This window comes from Trachemys scripta, chromosome 6, assembly GCF_013100865.1.
Source record: "Trachemys scripta elegans isolate TJP31775 chromosome 6, CAS_Tse_1.0, whole genome shotgun sequence".
NCBI lineage: Eukaryota > Metazoa > Chordata > Testudines > Emydidae > Trachemys > Trachemys scripta.
Genome location: NC_048303.1, coordinates 99,547,855 through 99,565,762, shown reverse-complemented (window position 1 = coordinate 99,565,762; position 17,908 = coordinate 99,547,855). Strand labels below are relative to the sequence as shown.

The window sequence follows — 17,908 nt, the reverse complement described above, 5'->3', positions numbered from 1 at the left end:
TCGTCTCTCCTGTGCTCCTGCAGTCCGGCCCTGCACTATAGAAGTCAATCAACAGGCGCTTGCACCGACTTCAGTTGGAGCTAGGAGCTGGCTCTCTGTGTCGTGTGTGGTAAATACAGGGCAGCAGCAGTGATTCTTGTAGCGAGCCTCAGCCAGCTGGGGGAGGCATAAGGCGCAGGCGCTCTGGGGCCGCGGGCAGGCTGATCAGCTGGGAAGCGTGCATGAAGCTAAACAACCCACTGGGAGGAGGGAAGATGAGTCCAACAGGCTGAGAGCTGCAAAGCTGCTGCTTGTGGCGCTCCATATCCGGCTGGAGCAAAGAAAAACAGGATGAAGCTGCTGCGGGTGCTACCTCAATGTTGTCTGCGCCTTGCTGATTAGTCCAGGGGAGCAACAGCACGGAGAGAGCCCCGACACAGCGGCAGCTGAAAAAGCAGAAGCTCCCACAAGGCAGATCCACCCCAGTCATGAGCACCCTCTACTTGTGGGATCAGCTGCGAGCCGGCAGCTCCGAGGTAGACTGGTGCGAAGATAACTACACTATCGTGCCCACGATAGCCGAGTTCTATAACACGGTGTGTATCGAGCACCTATTTATTTGTGTGTGTTTACATCTGTGTGCATGTCCCTGTGTCCTACAGTGCCTGCAGTACACTCGGTATTCATTTTTATATCTTATCTTTAATACATATATATATATAGAGAGAGAGAGAGTATGTGTGTGACTAAGATATTATTTAAATATTGTTGGTACATCTTGTCACTTTCAGTGGCTTTTAAATTAAAAAAAAAATAAGATGCAAATAACATTTACATTTGTTACTTTTTGTTTGCTAACTTTAATAGGAGCAATATCCAAATATAGCAAAAATACCATCACCTTCTTTTGTATTTCATAGTTTTTTAGCCTTGATTTCAAAGCACTTCCATGGGGAGTTAAAAGGAAATGAGATCTCTTGTTTTTCTAGCTTGAGTGAAATAGCAACAGTCCCTCAGCTTTACCTTGCCTTTTTGCACATAGGGCTAGAATAAGGTCTTCTTGCATGGGACTGTGTTGATATTGTATTGCATTAGAGCTGTGGTCTTGCTATCCAATTGCATGACAAGTTATCAGTTTTCCTGTAGCTTTATTTGGGGATGTGTGGTGGGAAGCGTCTTTTGTGATCTGGTTTCACATGCCTGTTTACTGTTGATTTTTGTTTCGCCACTGTATTAGGCTAACATTTTTATTTTAGGGGAACTTTAAAACATGTTTGTTTTAAAATGAAATGGGAAATATTAAGGTTGATCACAAAATACCATCTACTATATTGATTGGAAAACTTTCTGATCCTAATTCTGTGTATATATCTCTCTTAAATCAACAATATGTAGAAAGGGCCATGTATCAGTCTCATTTATTTTGGATTTACCAGTATAACTTTGACTTAATTGGAGCTACTCCAGATTTCTACCAGCATAACTGAGATCAGAATCAGGCCCAAAGACTAAACAAAATACAAAACAGATTTTTATCTCCACTCACTCCCAATGAAGAGCCACCAGTTATTATAGGTGGAACACTGCTGCCCTCATCTTCCCATATTCTAATTTTCTGGGACCATCTAACTTGTGTGACGCTCTTTTCTTTCTTTTCGGAGCAGTATGCTTGGGGTTTTGGCTAGTAGCCTTTGCACTGGAGTAGTGGTGAACACAGAATGCTGTACATGGAAGAACTAAAAATTGCTGTTGTTGAAAGTTTTGTTTTTTGTTTTTTTCCCATTGAGCTGAGTAAATTCCTTTCACAGGTCTGCAATAGCAGCTTCTTGTGTATCAAATTTAGGGCTGGTCTATAGGTTTATCTGTATTAGAACATTTTAATATGGTAAATTGCTAGATTTATACTGACCAGTTCAAGCGCATCTCTGTTGGGCTGCTCTGCACCCAGACTTTTGGATTGATTCAACTACTTCAGTTAGAGGTGTCATTTTTTTTTTTAACTGAAATAATTATACTGTTACAATCCCAAATCTGAATGCAGTTAAACCAGTATAAAGGTGCTATCCACTAGTATAGTTTATTCTCCTATCCCCTTCCTGTATGGGAATAGCTTTATACCAGTATAACTGCATCCACATTGGGGGGGAAAGAGGGTGGCATTGTATAGCTTCACAGATTTGTATGGAAAGTGTGGTGTACACTGGGTCCTGCAAATTCTGTTCAGGGCTTCCTTCAATTTTAATGGGCAGTCATGCATGGAGGGCTGGCAGGATGGTAACCAAAGTTTCTCTGACTCTTTTCTTCCCACTTCACTGTCTTTTGGGGTTTCTCAAACCCATCTTCCTAAAAACTTGCCTAGCTCCTTCCTCTTTGTCTCCTGTTCTTTCTGGCTTTTTTTTCCTTTCCAGGTTAGCAACTGATTGTAGCGCTGCACAATGTTACAGAAGTACATTTACATACTGAACCCTCTGCTGACCGAATCAGTGAGGACTACATCATCTCAGTCCGTGTCTCTTTTTCTTACTGGCTCCACACATTTAAATAAAACAAATCCCACATTTGAGCCCAGCATTGTTGATGCTATGGTTTCCCTAGAACCACTATCAAAGGTGATCTGGTTTATGGGTGCCCTATGATATCTGAGCACTTTGGTGAAAGTAGTCTGCTGTATTTGCCCATGTTGTCACTGCACAAGAACATAAAAAACAGGGAGGAAGTTTTTATGAAAGCAACTGTGCCTTGGAGCAGGCTGGAAATGAGATGTGAGAGGATGGTGATATGCTGAGCAGATTAGCTAAAACATGAATGGTAATACTATAGAATGTAGTCCTGGAAAGTGCAGGATGAATGATCAGATTAGGTCAAGAAAAGACTGCTGTTTACAGATTTATGGTGGAAATCCTGGCCCAACTCAATTCAATGGGAGTTTTGCCACTGACCTCATTGGAGCCAAGATTTCACTCCAGACCTCTAAAATGCTTGGGATAACATGGCTATGGGCCTGACACAAAGCCCATTGAAGTCACTGGAAAGACTGCCCTTGTCTTGAATGGGCTTTGGATCAGGCCCTTAAAGTACTATAGCAGAACCTTGCTAATACACATCCAAAAGGCCAGATATTATTCACTTCTCAGCAAAGTTTTAACAGCACAGTCCTGTAGTCACAGGACGAAGGCTTTATCTAAACACAAATTTTGCAACAGTTACCTAAAGATATTTTAATTTTGTTTAGTTAGACTGGTGCAAACTGTGTGGACACTCCTAAATTGAATGTAAATCAGTGGGGATTTTGGGGGGGGGGGTGAAGTGGTTGTTTTGTTTTTAATTGACTTTTGTAAAGCTATGCTCTATCTGTGGCATTGCAGACCTATGTGGAAGTCCTGGGTAACAAGAACTGGTCAATCTTTCTTCATTGTGCCTTTGTTTCCACTCTCGGGTCTTTTGTTGACCAAAATTAGGGAACCAAATGTTTGCAGTGATGGAATTTGGTCCAGTTTGTGATGCAGCTCAAAGCAAAGAACTGTTACATTAGGCCTTTTAATACAGTATATCAGGATCCCCTCTTTTCTATATAGTTTATTTTTATAAAACTGGAAGTGCAATACAGTGGCTTCTAATGATGTATTTTAGACCTCTTCCTGCCAACCATATTTTGTTCTGTAACGGTCCTAGAGGCCAGTCCTAAAAAAACACAGAATCCTTCCTCCCTCTTCTCAATAGCCTGATGATCTAGCTTATTTTATTTTTAGGTGACAGGGGAGGTGGGTTGGTCAGGTTTTTTTTAATTGGTTTTTGTTGCATTTCAGCCTTTTCAACATTTTCATTGTAATCTTTTCGTAAATAAAAAAATGATTTAAAAAGTACCAGTGAGCTTGTCCCTATCACATTTATCTTCTGAGTCTCAGGCTGAATGCTGTTTCCAAGGGTTCTGCTGGCACAGATTCATTGTGTCTCTAGTAAAGAGTGTGCTATTTTAAACTGAGCAGGAGATTGCTTTTTCTAAATATTTTACTTTAACTAAACCCAAAGGACAAGGCTTCTGACGAAAACGTGACCCTCTGAGGGGGCATCTTTAGTTTGATTTAATGCTTCTCGCATACAGTGCTTGCAAATGAATATGCCTAGGGAGCCCCTCCTTTAGTTCCTGTCATTTTGAATGCTGGTTTTATGAACATGTTTTGACCCTTCCTGGGAATGTAAGTGAGGTGATTGAATTTTAATCTCTCTGAATTCTTGTGTAGAGTGAAGACTATACACCTCTACCCCGATATAACGCTGTCCTTGGGAGCCAAAAAATCTTACCGTGTTATAGGTGAAACCGCGTTATATCGAACTTGCTTTGATCCGCCGGAGTGCACAGCCCCCTCCCTCCCCTGGAGCACTGTTTTACTGTGTTATATCCGAATTTGTGTTATATCGGGTCGTGATATATCGAGGTAGAGGTGTATTTGAGGAAGTGAGTAGGGAAAAATATAGTTGAAGGAGCAAACACACCCATTAATGGTCCAATCCTACATGCCTTGTCCACCCCAAACTCTCATTAACTTCAGTGGAAGGTTGAGGGGCACTGGGAATGTATGATCAGGCCCTAAAAGGCCAAACTGGCCAGTATAAGTTATGGGTTTCAAAGGCAGCTGCAATTCCCTGTTTTTTCAGGTGGACTCTTATGACCAAACTCTCTCTCCTGGCTGAGTAATTGGGCCAGACACTGAGAATGTCATAGAGGCAATGATGAGGAATTCTCCCTCCCCTATCCCTCACCCCAGGGATGAAGCTGTAGGGTAGATGCTCCACAGCTGCCTGTTACAGCCTCAGAGTTGCAGCAGGGTTCCCCAGCCCAAGTGCCTCTGCCTTCCTCTAAGGGAGGACCACATGATCTGTATCCGGGCAGTTCCACGAGTTTTCATGCAAGGCTCCCTCAGTCATTAAGAAGAGAGTGCCACCAGCTAAGATCCTTGTTATTCACCTCTTGTTGTCGTCATTATATACTTTTTGAATTGCAATGACATGAATATTTGATACTGTATTTGTGTAATCACAGAAGTGTTGCTCCTGGGATAGATTTACAAGGTATTTTAAGGAAGGGCTCATCTACATTATACATTGTTCCCAGTCCTGATGGATTTATACTTAACATTTCTCAAAGTAAAGGCCTCCACTGCAGAACCTGGGTCAGCTTTGAAAAAATAGGACATATGAGTTTTGGTAAGCTGGGGTTGTCATCAGATCAAGCAACAAATGTGCTTTTCTAGATGGCTTTAAACAGCTTACAAACTTTAAAGGTTTGTTTCATTTTCCCCCTTTATTTGATACATTTTATTTTATATTTTCTTTTCTAGATAAGCAACATCTTGTTTTTTGTTTTACCACCCATATGTATGTGCTTATTTCGTCAATATGCAACCTGCTTCAACAGTGGAATATACTTAATATGGACTCTGCTAGTTGTTGTTGGTAAGTTGATTAGTCTGTGTGTGTGCGTGTATGTGTCTGGTCATGCACGAACTGCAAGAGAGAGGAAATTGGGTTCTTTTCCTGCCCTCATATCATGTTGTTGAAAAATAAAGCAACCCTGACGTCTAGTGAGCAGTTTGTTTGAACTTACTTGATACTGAAGCAAATGCACTTTTACAAAGGAAAATGTACTGTGACAATCTAGGTTGCCTGGAACTCTGGCCTGCTTAGCTCCGTTCTGCCCTTCCTTTGCGTAATTGCTCTTGCTACATTTGGGCTTGATCCTGAGCAGTGCTGAGCACCCACATCCCATTACTTTAGTAGGAGTTGAGGATATTTAGCATCATTTGGGAGGTGTTCCGGAGCCTTTTGTTTGTAACATGCTGATAATTTCTCTCCATAGAAGTGAATGTTTACCCATTTTATGTACAGAGGATCATTAATGTTTCCATTGTCAGCAACAATGGAAGATTTTGAAATACTACATAGATGGGGCAAAGAATTATTGTGCAGGTTGCATGGCTCTGTAAAAGAGCATGGGATTTTCCACCTGTAAATCATGCTAAGGTTTAGCCACCACTTGCTGCCAGCCTTGTTTGACTTACCCCCTCCCAGCCAGTGAGAATCTCTATTTTTAGTTGTTTAGTTTGGAGTGTTTTGTGTGTGTGTGTGTTTTAAATAATACTGTGCCCGTTTCATTAATAGTGATACCCTGATGTGCTGTTTCCTTTACGTAAGCTCCATTTTGCTATTTAGAGCTGACATTTGCCCCTTTCATAAATCAGTTGTTTTGTAATAAGTTTTAGCTGCTACCCATTGTGGTGGTGTTTAAGTCTTTCTACCATTTCCAGACTATTAGGTCCATTGTTAAGCAGCACATTTTAGTGCCATACGCTACTGTAACTTCATATTGGCTTTTTAATTGATTCATCCAGGCATTGGATCTGTCTATTTCCATGCTACACTCAGTTTCCTGGGTCAGATGCTAGATGAGCTGGCTATTCTTTGGGTCCTGATGTGTGCTCTGGCCATGTGGTTCCCCAGAAGATACCTCCCAAAAGTTTTTCGAAATGACAGGTAATATATATGTATGCGGTGTCGCTGTAGATGTGTTAGTCACAGGATATTAGAGAGACAAGGTGGGTGAATTAGTAACTTTTATTGGACCAACTTCTGTTGGTGAGAGAGACAAGCTTTTGAGCTTACACAGAGTTCTTCATCAGGTCTGGGAAATGCACTCGGAGTGTCATAGCTAAATACGAAGTGGAACAGATCGTTTAGCGTAAATATTTAACTCTCATTTCAAGAGACCATTCAAGATGAAGTGACCCATTAACACCTCTCTAGTCATGGGAGGGAAGGGGGGAAAAAGCGCTCAGCAGAGGGCTTAAGTGGGCTACAGATTGTTGTAATAGGCCATAAATCCAGTGTGTCTATTCAGTCCATGATTTTTAGTATCTAGCAAAGTTATGCATTTAAGCTTCCAGGCTTATCTTTTGAAGGTGTCATGCAAGTTTCCTTTGAGGATGAGGACTAAGAGGTTAGATATAGAATGATCACTCTGTTTAAAGTGATCACTGACATCTGATAGGGTGTTTTTGTCTTTTATCATTTTTCTGTGTGAGTTCATTTATGTGTGTAATGATTGTCTTGTTTCACCCACATAGTTGTTACTGGGGCATTTAGTGCACTGGATGAAGTGCACCATATGTGATAGGTCCTACACATACCTATAGATCTTGAAAGGTGTGTTGTGGATTGACAGCAGTGGAGATAATGACTGAGTAGAGACACTGGATTTATGGCTTATTACAACAGTCTTTAATCCATTTAACTCCCTCACCCCACCCTGTGACAGAATGTACCCCTGTATTCATACTCTGCATGCTATTGTAATAATCTTTGTACAAAATATGTCTTGTGAGGTATCATTTAAAAACTCATTATTGTCCTGGTAAAATGTATGGCAATGTGAAGTTATAAGATTCCACTGTATGGTGTTATTAACACATGTTATCAAACAGGTCTGTCGTAAACAAGGGAATCTGTGCTCTGCTTAACTTGCATTTAAGTAGTAAACAGTCATCATCAAGCAGAAAGCTCAAACAGGGCAAGAAAAAAAGCAGCAGAGAACATCCTGCTACACAAATTGCCTGTTGCCTTACTTCCAGCTGGAAATGCTTCTCAAAGGGGGGACAGAACTATAAAAAGAAGGGGAAGACACCCCAAAGGACCCCCCCATGCACATCGATTCACTGCACCTGAAGGGACAAAGGAAGCAGCTACTGCGCTGGGGGAGGGGTCCTGATCTAAGAGGCTTGGTCAGTAAGACTGCTGAAAGGATGTGGTGAGAACTTTGCTTTGAATTTAACATAGTTTAAGTTAGGCACCAGTAGACTTTTATCTTAATTTTTATTGAAACCTAAAAAGTCAGAAATGATTACATTACTTTTACTCACTTAAAATCTATCTTTTTGTAATTAATACATTTGTTTTATCTAATCCATTGTGTTTAACTTGAAGTGTCTGGGAAACTCCATTTGGGAGCGGCAAATTGTGTGCATATTATCCCTTTAAAGAAGTAACGGACCTAATATAATTGCATTGTCCAGAGAAGCTGGGCAGTACAGGACATACATTTCTGGGTACAAATCTAAGACTGTGGGTTTATGGGGGTCACCCTGCAGTATTATGAAGGCTGGTGAGGGCCGGAGTGTGGTTGGCAGGCTGTAGTTATACATAAACACTCGGGGTGTGGCTTGCATGCTGGAAGGCTGTTTGTGAGTGGCCTAGGTGGGAGCTACTTCAGCAAGGCATTGTAAGGCACTCAGTGTTACAGTGTAGGGGTGGTAGAGCTGCTTATTAGTCTAGATCGGGGTCGGCAACGTTCAGGGTAAGCACCCTAGTGGGCCGGGCCAGTTTATTTACCTGCTGTCGTGCCAGGTGCGGCAGATTGCGGCCCCCACTCACCGCGGTTCGCCGTCCTGGGCCAGTGGGGGCGGCGAGAAGCGGCGCAGGCGAGGGATGTCCTGGCCGCGGCTTCCCGGAGCCCCCATTGGCCCAGGACGGCGAACCGCGGCCAGTGGGGGCCACGATCGGCTGAACCTGCCGCGTCAGCAGGTAAATAAACTGGCCCGGCCCGCTAGGGTGCTTACCCTGGCGAGCCGCATGCCGAACGTTGCCGACCCCTGGTCTAGATTGTACCCTGCTATATCACATCCTCAGTTTTATTTTTCCTTTCCCCCTGTGACTGGAGAGGTGTTATCAGGCCATTTTACAGTGAATAGTCTCTTGAAATATGTGTTAACTATTTATGCTAAACTATTTGTTCCACTTTGTATTTCACTGTGACACTCTGAGTACCTTTTTCCAGACCTCAAAAAGAGCTCTGTGTAAGCTGGAAAGCTTGTCTCTCTCACCAACAGATGATGGTCCAATAAAAGATATTAACTCAGGTAAAATCTATCTTAAAGAACTCAGGATGGTTCCCTGATTGTGTCTTGAAGCTCATTGCATTAGCATCTAGACCTGCATGTAACTGCATTGAATAACCACGTAATTTTGCCACTGTCGCTACTGTCCTTCCTCATGCTATTCTTTTCCAGATGTTTGTTACCTCCAGGCCCACTCATTGCTAATATTAGTGTACTCCATTGCTTCCTGTCTTCCTAGGATTAGCTGTTTTGTTTTTGTCACAAATCTTACTGGAGGATCATCTTATTTTAAAAACATCTTTGATTTGAACTTTCCACCAGAACATTCCTCAAATTGCTTTCATTATGAAAAGTGCATCTTAAATGACCATGTGTCGTTGTCATTCCAATCTCATGACTTTGTCCCAGTTGTGTGACTCTTATTTACTTCTGCATATTGCATCACAGTGCTTTTATAGGACACGCTGCCTGCTCTTTCACTCCCAAAAGCAAAAATGAAGCAGAGGTTTTGTAGCAGCATTTCATTACGTGGTTGGCAGCATTTTGACATTTGATTTAACTATAGGACATTTCATGCTGTCCAAAAATATATGAACACATAAGAATTAGCCAAAAAAATCCTTTAGTCATTGCTTTACATAACTTAATGTTACATCCAGCAACTGTTCTGTGCATAGACTCAGAGTATTGCTAACAGGGTTAAACAGCTTCCTTGTTAAACTGTGTTTCTCAGTGCTCTTCTTATTTAAATAAAAAAAGGAACAATAGACATTTGGGATGAAATCCTGGATCTATTGAAGTCAATGGCAAAGCTCCCTGCAGTCAGATCTGAGGAGATGACTGATCTACAGTGAGTACAAGAATCAGGTCCTGTAACTTTAAAACTCCTGAGGAAAAAATTTAATCTGGGATGTGAAATTTCAGGGAGATTATTATTTTTTTTTCTTTACAGAAGTTAAGATGGGCAAGGGAGAGTTTTGAAAAACAGGCAAATAATGGTCAGTTACCTTCAAATGAAGCTGTTTTGCCTAATTGCGCTATAAGAAATGCATCCGGAATGTGAATTCTGAGAGAACTCCAGCTTGGAGGACATTTTTTTTTTTTTTCCCTCCCATAGATTAGACCCCAGATACATGATGTTTAAAGTATGTAGTTTGTCCAAGCCAAAATTTAAAGAGAGTTTAAGGTGAATTTAAAATTTGAATTTATCAGGCTGTATACTATACACATTCAGGTCTTGGTTCTGCCTTTAATTATACTCGGAGTACTGCCAAACCTGAACTTCAAAAAAACACAAGTCAGGCCTCCCAAAATCATTGGTTTAAGAATCATGACGTATAAAAAAAAAAATCTCTGTATTAGCTTTGTGAGGTTTTGAACCTTTAGATTTCAGGTTTGCAAGCTTTTCTCTGCAACCAGGCAAGCTAGAAACACACTTTATTAAAAAAATAAAAGCTGAGATTCTAACATAACATGATTCCAGTAAATAGGGCTTTAAGGAAAATAATAAATATCATGATACTTGTAAAATAATGAGAATTGGCAACACTGCACTGGTTTTAGACCTCATGACTCAATTGAATGCAGTGGAATAGCTCACGATTTATACTGGAATAAGAGAGATCAGAATAGGGCCTCAGTTTCAAATATTTATGATCAGTGTGTATATAAAATATTAAACTTTCAAGGCTGCAGTCTTGCGAAGACTTATGCACGAGACACATAGGTATGCAAAGTTAAAGTCTTTGCCAGATTGGGACCGAAGTAGACATTATGTACACATCATGTTGTTGTCATAGTGTGTGTCATTTCTTATACTTATTCAAAGAAATGTTGTTTACAACAATTTTAAACATGTTTAGGATTTTATAGTTGCCTTTTCTTGTTTATCATTAATTTAAGGTTTAATTAAAGCAAAATGTACCCTTTTTCTTTAATTATTCAGGGCAAGGTTTAAAGCTGCAGTCGGTGTCCTTTCTGGAGTTACTACATGCCTGGCATTCATTAAGCCTGCTATCAACAACATCTCATTAATGACACTAGGTGTCCCCTGCACAGCTCTGCTTATTGCTGAGTTGAAGAGGTAGGTGTCTTTCTTCTGTATGTGAAGCAGCCTTTCCTGATGCTTGTTTTCTGAGGGTTTCATTCTAGATACTAATATACTTTTGGGCAGATCACCTTCCAAATGCATGACCCACATAAGGGCTAGGCAGAATCTGTCTGTGTACTCAAGGGACTCAACCCTCCCTGCTCTCCACCCCCACCCTGGCAGGCAGAGAACTGGGAAGCACCGGGCACGCTGTTATCAGTTCTTGCAATTTTATAGGAAGTCGCATAACCTTTAATGTTTTCACTTAAAGCCCTAACTCCTGGAATACTTGGTTGTGGGAATCTCAACTTTTTTTTTCATGGTTTTCTAGCCTTCATGGTTGCAGAGAAAAGCTCAAAAACCCAAACCCTAAAGGCTCAAAAGCCAGTAGGTAAATAAAAAGACCCAACATTTATTGTTGTTTTATAATCTCATGACTTTTGGGCTCCTGATTTATGATTTGTGAATCTTTGGGGTTGGCAACTGCTTCTCTGGCCTAGTCTACACCATGAAACTTTGTCATGTTTGTTCAAGGTTGATATTGACGGTATTTGTGCTGGCATGACCATGGTTTGTCCTGGTCTGCACTGACCACTGAACATGTTCAGCATCTCATATCAGAACATTGTAGTTCATAGTGGTGAGGAGACATGGTAACATTGCTTAGCGCAGACCAGGCCTCTGAGGCAGGGTGCGGCACCTACAGCCATGCAGCTGTGCAATGCCCCCAGTGCAGGGCTGGGCCTACGAGGCACAATCTAGCTGTTGGTCTTTTTGTTGCTGCTGCACTTTTATACCAGCAATGGTGTGAACTCACTCCACTCCACCCCAGCTGTTTGGACTCTCTCACACTGCATGTATTTCCAATGATTAATTAGGTCATTACACGTATACCTAAATATGTAGGGCCTGATACTCAGCTGGTGTAAACTGGATTACCTGCATTGAAGTCAGTGGAGCTGCACTGATTTACACCAAAGGAGAATTTGGCCCAGTATATGCAGCAAGTGCAAGTTAATGTTGGACACAGTGGATTTGATTTAAATCAATCTGATTTAAATCACTAGTCAGGAAGACTCAATTTAATCATGGATTTCTACATAAAAGTGCATTCTTGTTGGTTGTTATAACCTTACTACATATTCTTCACAACTCCGAGATAGATGTAGGTTTCATTTTTAGAAGGTACACACTATACATTTTTAAGTGACTTATTTTGAAAACGTTTCAGATTACTTTTACAGCTATATCAGAAAATGAATGATTGTTTGGTTATTTCATTTACCAAAGATAATTGAAGCAGATATTTATGAAGTCATTGGGAGGTGAACTATCTCCAGTTCAACAGGTTAATCGTTAATATTTGGAGGATTTTCTTGCCATCCTGTATTAGGAGGCGAACATCACCAGACAGACATTTAAATTGTTTTATTTAACTAAAACAACAACGTTATGTATTCTGAATTTTTTTTCTTCAACAGCAAACATAATTTTTTAACAAAACAAGCATATGAATTTTTTAATTTAGTGAAACATTCAAGTTTTTTAAAATCAGGTTTGTTTTTGTTTTTAACTAAAATAGTTAATTTTTGTTTTTGTTTTTTTTTAAATATTTCATTTAAATCGACTATGTCAGGCAGGTCAACATGAGAAACTGAAAATATTGGCTTCTGCAGCTAACTCAGTCGTCTTCACCTTCATTTTCCTGTTTGTTCATAATCTGGAAAAGAAAAACAAGCTTTCCTGCTTTTTCAGGTCCCAAACAATTTCTCAGTTTGGAATGAATTAGTCCAGAGGAAGAAGATATTCTTTCTTCACCAGCAGAAGAAGCTACTGCTGTTAAAAGTGGTGTTATCACTTCAACAGTCTCTGAATCCAAGTGCTTAAGTTACTTCAACCAGTTCACTGGTGTGACTTTCTTTAACACATCATCAGCAAAAATATATTTCTTGAATGGTTCACCCTTAGCTTTGAAGTTTATTATAGTTGGCATTATGGAGGGATGATTGCTGGATGTCCATGTCATAGCCAACTCCTCTTCTTCAGCAGTTAAGGTTTGACCTTGGTACCGAGTATTGAGAAGATGAGCTGGAGTGCTTGTCCCATTTGTTTTTTTTTTTTTAATGCTTGGAATTTAACTCTGTCATTGCATATTTCTTTTGAAGATCTCACTCAGTTCCTTCCAAATTTCAACAGCATCAGCAATAAAATAGCTATTTCCCTGCATTTTGTTCCAGGCTACCGAAATAGTCTTCAGGGTACTCAGCATGTGTTCAACATTTCTTTTAAGCCTAATGTTGAGAACTTTGGCTGTGACAGTGCCATCTATTTTTTTTATGATTTTGTTCACAAACTGTCATCAGATTAGCCCAGTTCTTGATATAGTCCTCAATACAGTCCACTACTGAGTTCCATTGCACGTCTCGTGGGAGAGTTAGCTTGGTTCCTCCACTTTTTTCAGAGCAGCTGCTGCAAAAGTGGTTGTTACAGAAGTATTTTCCAATTTCAACAACATTAGCCTTTATTTCTGGAACACTGAAGTGTTTGGCAAGGAAGTGCATCAAATGAGCACTGCTACCGTATGTTATTAGGTTGGGACTCTCTTCTAAATAATTTCTTCTCATCTTGGATACATTTGCAGCATTGTCTGTGACCAAGCTGTGTACTAGACATTTGAATTTTTTTTCACGGTTTGTTATAGCTTTTACTGCTACTTCTTGTAAGTATTCTGCTGTGTGTGCATTTCCTGATGTATCAATTGTTTTTGTAAGGAAGACATTCCCTTCTTCTGTTGTCACACAAGCACATACAACAGGATCATTATGGACATTGCGCCACCCATCAAGACTCAGGTTAACAATTTCACCCTCTAGACCTTTCGCACACTGCAATTTGCCTGCGACATCTGCTCTGGTGCGTGGACTGTATCCTGGTCTTAATGACTGAATCATGTTAATGAAGGGTAGGTTCTCAATCATACAGAAAGGAGACTTTGTTGCATAAATAAACAGGGCAATTTTTTTCATCAATTACCTCTTTTTGTAATCTGATGGTTCTTATCACAAACTTATCTATGGTTGTTTCTGGATGATGGAGATTTTTTGTTTTGTGTTTGCTAGAGATGATATACTTTGGCTATGTGACATACATGATGTGACTGAAACACTGTCATTGGCAGATAACTCTGAAACTATAGAAAATGATGGTGATCTTGAAGGTGGATAATCTTCAGAATCCTGTATGTTGAGGATCGATTCTCCTAAACAAAATAAGTCAATGCAGTTATTTAATTATTATGACCATACTGCTCATTTATTATCCCTCATTGCATTTACTGACTCTCAGTACTACTTTAAAGGTGAAATTGTAAAAGGAAGATCTGCCTATTTCAGCTATTTATTTTCTATCACAACTGCATCTAAAATGATAGAACAATAGAGTAACAACTATATTTTTTGTTCAAACATGAGAATTCAAGAATAGTCCAGAAGGAAGACAGGCAGTCCTTAAGAAAGAAGTATGAAATAAAAAAGTTTACCAAACTGAAGATCCTGCATGTTCAGACATGTTCCTTTCTTCACCTTCAACACAGCTTCATCCTGAGAAGGAACACTTCTCATCATGTTGTTTCATTCGGGCAACCAGGCCTTGCATTTCTTTGTTACACTGTTTGCATTTTGCACGCATGCCTGTCTTACTCACAGGTAGAGGAACTTCATTAAAATATTCCCAAACTGGGTCTCTTTTACAGCCTGCTGCCATTATAGGTTTTTCCTTTTAGTGAGAGAATGGTATGGTAGATCTCAAATCAATGAAGGCTACATTCAGAAAGACCTCAAGACTTCTGGAATATGCTGCTTAAACAGTTTCACTTTTGTTTCTACTGCTTGTCCCTCCCTTCTCACATTTCTCTCCAGACTTCTTCTCCTTGTCCAGATTTATTCCGCCCCCAACAATAGTCTATTCATTGAACTTTTTGAAAGTTTTCACTTTTAGAGGGAGATAAGGGATTGACTCTATGTATACAAATTTGCAGAGGGACAATAGGGTTGAGGTCTGTTATTTCTCACCTCTGTATATTTATTTATTTATTTGAAAACATTTTTGCTGTTAACTGGAGTCATAAATCCACAGTTTGAGAACTGCAAAACTAAACATCTCTGATGGCATCTTCTAGACTGAGCACTGAGACCCATTGGGTAGTTAGAAAGATTAACCTAAATAATCTATACAGAAGCCCCTGGAACCCATAAGATTGGGTCCCTAATCCATGAACTATTGGAACTCATTTACAAAACTTTTCTTAAACATTGCATGAATATATTGTCTCATACTATAGAATTAGAATTTATAATCCCTATTCCATGATGAGATATCTTTGAGCTATAATGTATCTTAATTAAAACTATCTTTAGATAGATTTGTTTTTCCTCAAAAAGCATTTTAACAAAAAAAATCCAATTAAAAAAAAATCATTGATTTTTATCCACCCTGCTCTTGGATCTGATTCTCCTTTGCTACCCTTATAAATCAGGAATAACTCCATTGAAGTCTGTGTAAAAGAAAGAAGAATCAAGCTTAACGTTAGTATTTCTTGTCTCTTTTATATTTAAATATGCAATATTCATGGTGTATGAATAGGGTTTTTTCCATTCAATTTTATCAGACTACATAACAGCTTTTCCTAATTGTATATTTTGGAAAGATATCATTAAATCCTTCCTGTTTAAAAAAAAAAAAAAAAAGAGAAAGAAACCCAGCCATCTCTATGGTATGAGGAGTGTGGGAACTGAATAGTGCACTGCACAATAAAGGAGGAGATGGGGAAATTGACCAAGGAGGCTGGTGGAGTTGGCTAGAACTCTGATGAAAGTGCCACGGGATTTTTAATGTTCATAGAGAGCCATTTGGAGGGACATCCTGTGTGACTTTGGGCAAAACACTTAAACTATCTGTGCCTCAGTTTTCCATTTGGAAACTGCATATAATAATGTGCCTTTAGTTCCTGGGGAAGTTGTAAGAAGAAATCACAAACCTGTTAGGGGCTCAGACACTTCAGTGTCAAGTGCCATAGATATGCCTATAAGTAAATTAATACCTTTGTTTTAAGAGTTTCATATGGAAGATCATCTCCCATTAAGCTGTATGGAACTCTGTTATTTACCTTTCGAAGAATGAAAGGCTTGAACACTCCTGCTTTTGAATAATTTATTATAAGGGACCCAAGGGAGCTGTCAGTTTAATTGTGCAATGTGGGATCTAATACCTGCAACATTTTTTGATAAATTCCTAAATGTAAAAGCAAAGGATTAAAGGTATTATTTTAAGCCATGCTGATCCCTGGGAGATTTAAATACAGACGCAGTCTCCAAAACCCAGAAGAGGTCATCTAATCTCTTTTTACAATATACAAAAGCTGAACATTATTGAAATCCAATGGGATTTTTTCCATGCAAGTGCCGTCAGTCATCCAGCTGTACACTGAAATCTGGTCGCTCTGATGTGGAACCTTCACTATGAAACTATTTTGGGTAGGGAGGGGAAAAAATTATAGGCCAGTAGTTTCCCCTGTTCCATGTAGAAGAAGATATTTGGGCCTAATTTATCACTGCATTACTCCAATTTTATGCTGATGTAAATTGCAAACTGGATAGTGGTGAATCAGGCCTTTTGTGTTTCCTAATGAAGATTTTTCTTCGTCTAATTTTTCCTTGGGAACAAATTGCTGCCATAAAAAGAGCATTATGATCTCAAGTGGGAGAAGAGATGGCTAGTAAGGTAGGAAACACTAAAATGGGAGACTTTCTCAAAGGCACAAAGGGCAGGAGGAAGAAGATGATAAATTCCATGTGTAATCTAGTGCAGTCCCTGTGGTGGTAGCATGATGGTAGTGTGTGCTGGCCCTGTAAGAATAACAACTATGGATGGCTAATATCAGAAGAGACTCATACACATTGTGGTAATTTTTATTAACAGACATTTAAATTATGTTTCCTATGGTTATATACAAGCACTGCATTCATGCAAATATATTGCATAATCAGGAAAAGCAAATGGTAAGGTTTCAACAGCAAAATTAACTTTGGCCAGATTTACACTAGAATATATTAAGCTACCATTTATCAGGAAAAAGAGGGACAAAAATATTACAGATCTGCAATATGGCTGAATGAACCATGCTCCTGGAACCTTAGCATGTGCAAGTCCTGTTCAATTTTAATATTGCATTAACAGGTTTTTAAAACTTCATTTCCATATTTGCTTTAAAATAAAAAGAGTGAACAGCTTCATAGCATTTACCTGGTTCCAGCTAGGGTTTGAAGTTTGCACCCATATTGCTGGTGAATGCAGTGGAGGAGAGATGTCTAGCTTTGCTGCTCCCCATCAGTATTTCTAAAGCACCCATCAGTGTCTAGGCACTGTTCAGGGAATTACAGAAAATCATTGAACATTGCCCAGAAAAGACCATCTCTACCATCCTATTTTTTGGGGGGGTTGCCCTTGCTTAACTTTGAACTCCCTCTTACAATGTCCCCTGAAGCACTTATTTTAGGGTTACCATATTTTGTGCCTCCAAAAGGAGGACACTCCACGGAGCCCTGGCCCCGCCCCCAGCCCCGCCCCAACTCCGCCCCCTCCCCAAAGTCTCCGCCCCCTCCCCTGCTTCCCGCGAACATTTAATTCGCGGGAAGCCTGGGCAGGTAAGGGGGGGTGTGGGGGGAGGAGGTGCGGCCCAGGCTGGCCCCCCCGGCGGCTCCAGCCTGGGTCGGCTCGGGCCCTGGGGTGCCGGCCCTGGCCCCCGGCCGACCACCCCCGGCCCGCCCAGCACTGCCGGCCCAGCGCACCCCCGGGCTCCCGGCCCCGGCGGCCCAGCGCACCCCCCCCGGCGGCCCGACCCCGCGGCCCAGCGCACCCCCCTGCTACCCTGGACTGGCTTGCGGCCCCGCGGCCC

General features: G+C 40.5%; 1 protein-coding gene across 2 annotated transcripts in view; it reads left to right on the top strand.

The window, feature by feature from the left end:
* The window catches only part of ACER2 (alkaline ceramidase 2), a 36,318-nt gene that overhangs the window by 9,042 nt on the left and 9,368 nt on the right, over positions 1-17,908 (top strand). The window contains exons 1-4 of one of the 2 annotated variants that reach the window (XM_034773644.1): positions 210-575; positions 5,319-5,433; positions 6,369-6,510; positions 10,813-10,950. In XM_034773644.1, coding sequence (XP_034629535.1) covers positions 468-575; positions 5,319-5,433; positions 6,369-6,510; positions 10,813-10,950 — 503 coding nt within the window. In that variant the 5' untranslated portion in view covers positions 210-467. Of the gene's footprint in view, positions 1-209; positions 576-5,318; positions 5,434-6,368; positions 6,511-10,812; positions 10,951-17,908 lie in introns of those variants that run through there. The other variant, XM_034773643.1, reaches the window with a different exon arrangement.